Source organism: Callorhinchus milii, unplaced genomic scaffold, assembly GCF_018977255.1.
Source record: "Callorhinchus milii isolate IMCB2004 unplaced genomic scaffold, IMCB_Cmil_1.0 Scaffold4, whole genome shotgun sequence".
In the NCBI taxonomy this organism is placed as follows: domain Eukaryota; kingdom Metazoa; phylum Chordata; class Chondrichthyes; order Chimaeriformes; family Callorhinchidae; genus Callorhinchus; species Callorhinchus milii.
The window spans coordinates 69,017,661-69,020,435 of record NW_024704745.1 but is presented as its reverse complement, the minus strand read 5'-3'; the positions used below and the strand labels follow the sequence as shown (position 1 = coordinate 69,020,435).

At 46.1% G+C, this 2,775-nt stretch overlaps 1 protein-coding gene across 1 annotated transcript; it reads right to left on the bottom strand.

Annotated features, from left to right (window-relative positions):
• Positions 1–568: 568 nt before the first annotated feature.
• gpr12 (G protein-coupled receptor 12) lies at positions 569–1,552 on the bottom strand. The gene has a single exon (XM_007900619.2). It carries the CDS (start codon positions 1,550–1,552, stop codon positions 569–571), a length of 984 nt encoding a protein of 327 aa, XP_007898810.1.
• Between the last annotated feature and the right edge of the window lie 1,223 nt (positions 1,553–2,775).

The following is a 2,775-nucleotide window of genomic DNA, read 5'->3' as shown; positions in this document are numbered from 1 at the left end:
AATTAGTAGTTCAATAATTTAATAATGGCGGGGAGCTATTTCTGGACTATTTAAAACGCTGAGCAATTTCCCCTAAAAATTGAGTCATTTACGTAGCACATCAGTAACATAGAAACGTTCACATTTACCACAGTAACTTTTTAAATCCCTCGTATGATAAAGCTCAATACTGCATGTGAAATACCACTTTGCAAAAATAATACGGAAGTTAAATAACATCTGTGATGCATTTTCTTTCTCCTAACACTGCCTTATGAGTTTATGGGTGGCTCTGACTCTTAAATGTGGGGGGGAAGAGAACACCTTTCACTCTCTCTCCCTTCCCCGGGAACCCCCTCCCCCCCCCAGAGAATCCGCGGAAAGAGTAACATTGCAGGAAGCATTTTTCACCGAAATAAATAATGACAACAACTTGCATTTATATAGCACCCTTCACGCGGAGCAGCATCTCAGAGTACTTAACCAATACATCGAAACCAAAAATAAAATACATACACACACACACACACAGATATGGGGATCGCCTGAGAAACATAAAGTTAATTTTGAATGGCTTCTGAACAATTAGTTATACGTCGCTAGGTGACCGCGCTCGTAATAAAATGTTGGGAGGGATACAACCGCAGCATATGAGCCAAAGCGCCTTTTGAATCTCCTGGTTTCGAAAGGCGTAGATGACTGGGTTGATGATGGAGTTGTAGGTGGCTGGCAGCAGGGTGGCATAGGTATAGATGGATGGGTAGGTGTAGTCCGCTATCAAGCAGTAAACGGTGAAAGGCATCCAGCAAGCGGCGAAGGTGCCTAGAATTATTGCTAAGGTGGAGACCCCTTTCCTGGTTGTCACATAGTGAGATGTGGCCAGGAAATGGTGCTGCAAGGCTATCTGATGGGCATGCCTCATCACGATCTTGCAGATCTGAATGTAGAGCTGGAGCATGAGTGCAAACATGAGCAGGAAGGAGACAGACAGCGCAGCCACGTTGTTTTTGGTGAGGGGTTTGATCACACTGCACGTGGACTCGTCCTTCAGGCAGTTCCAGCCTATCACAGGTAGAACCCCCAAACAGATGGATACACCCCAAAGCACGATCAGCATGATGTAGGTGAATGTGACGGTCCTTTCCGAGTTGTAAGTCAACGCGTAATACAAGGAGAGGTAGCGGTCTATGGTGATGGCCATCAGACTGCAGATAGAGGCGGAGAAGGAGGCGACGATGAGTCCCACCGTGACTAGTTTGGCGGCTTCTGAGTGCAGTAGATAGGCGAAGGTGAAATTCACGATGAGCCCAATGCCAGCCAGCAGGTCAGCCACGGCCAGGCTGCCGATCAGCACGAACATAGGGGCTCTGAGGCTGGGGCTGTGGAAGATAGTGACCACCACGATAGCGTTCTCACAGGAGATGACAGTCCCAGAGGTGCAGAGGACTATATCCCAGGGATTCACCGCCTCTGACAAGGGCACTACAGAGGCAGCTGCTGCAGAGGTGTTCTCAGCCGGCTGTGACACCCAGCTCCCTGATTTATTCGCTGTGTTTTGCAAGTCTTCGTTCATTGTCTTCTCCTTATATTATATATATATATATACACACACATATATATTAGATATTAAATAAAATATGGGTTGCTCCTAGCACTGGCAAAGAGAGAGAGAGAGAGAGAGAAATGCACATTTTAGTCAGTGTGAGAAATGCACATTTTAGTTGCATTTTTTTTTGTAAAAAAAATCGAGCACCTTTTCTGTGCCGCATATACACACATACATTCATATCTGCAAAGCCGCGGGGTCTCAGGTATCACATAATGTAGAGAGAGAGAGAGAGAGAGACGCATACATGGCTTAACCATTATTAGCACTTGCAACGCTGAATATATATATATATATACATGTAATATATATATATATATAATGTATAGATCTACTGTATATAACAAGCACTTACTCAGGGAAATAAAGCCATCCAAATGCAAATAAACACAAATCATTGCAGAATGTTTCTTCTTTTGCATATATATCAAAATAAAATTAAAACAAATAAATAAACTGCCCCCCCACCCCCACCCATCCATCCACCCACCCACCCCAAGTCCACAGGGGTTACAAGTACAGTGTGCAATGCACGTTCGTCGTCTCTCTTTTTTTTTTGCAGGTTACCTTGTCTTTGTGATGGAAAGTCCCCATGTGTTCGGAATTACTGCGCCTCAGCCCTTTGCACAGCACAGCACAGCACAGCTCAGCACAGTGCTCCCCTGTGAAGCCAGGACGGTGGGGCTGTGGTTAAAGCCCCAGCCCAGAGCCTTTGTGCTGCTGGATGGCCTGGGCGGTGCAGTGCATTGCTGAATGAGAGGAGAGAGGGAGAGAGAGGAGAGGGAGAGAGAGGAGCTGGGAGGCGAGCAGCTGAATCACTGCACCGACGTCACTCACAGCAACAAGAGAGTCAACCAGAGACAGTCACCGAATGCACTCCAGTGTTTTAAAGGCATCTCCTCCATCCCCATCCCCAGAGGCACACATGTACGAAACGTCACGCGTTTCATGCAATGCTTTTTTTGGACGCAGTTAAGGCAGCGCAATGGTCGTTTTTTGTCGTCAGAAAGAAAGAGAGAAAGGAAGAAGTGGATAACGTGGCAATGCAATTGAAAGGACCATGCCTTTGGGGTGGATTGCATTGCATTGCGCACACAACCTTGGGCTGCAAGGTCACACGATGCATAATAATCCTTGCATTTGATATAGCGCTTTATCATGTCATACCGTAATGTCGCACGTGTCTCGAA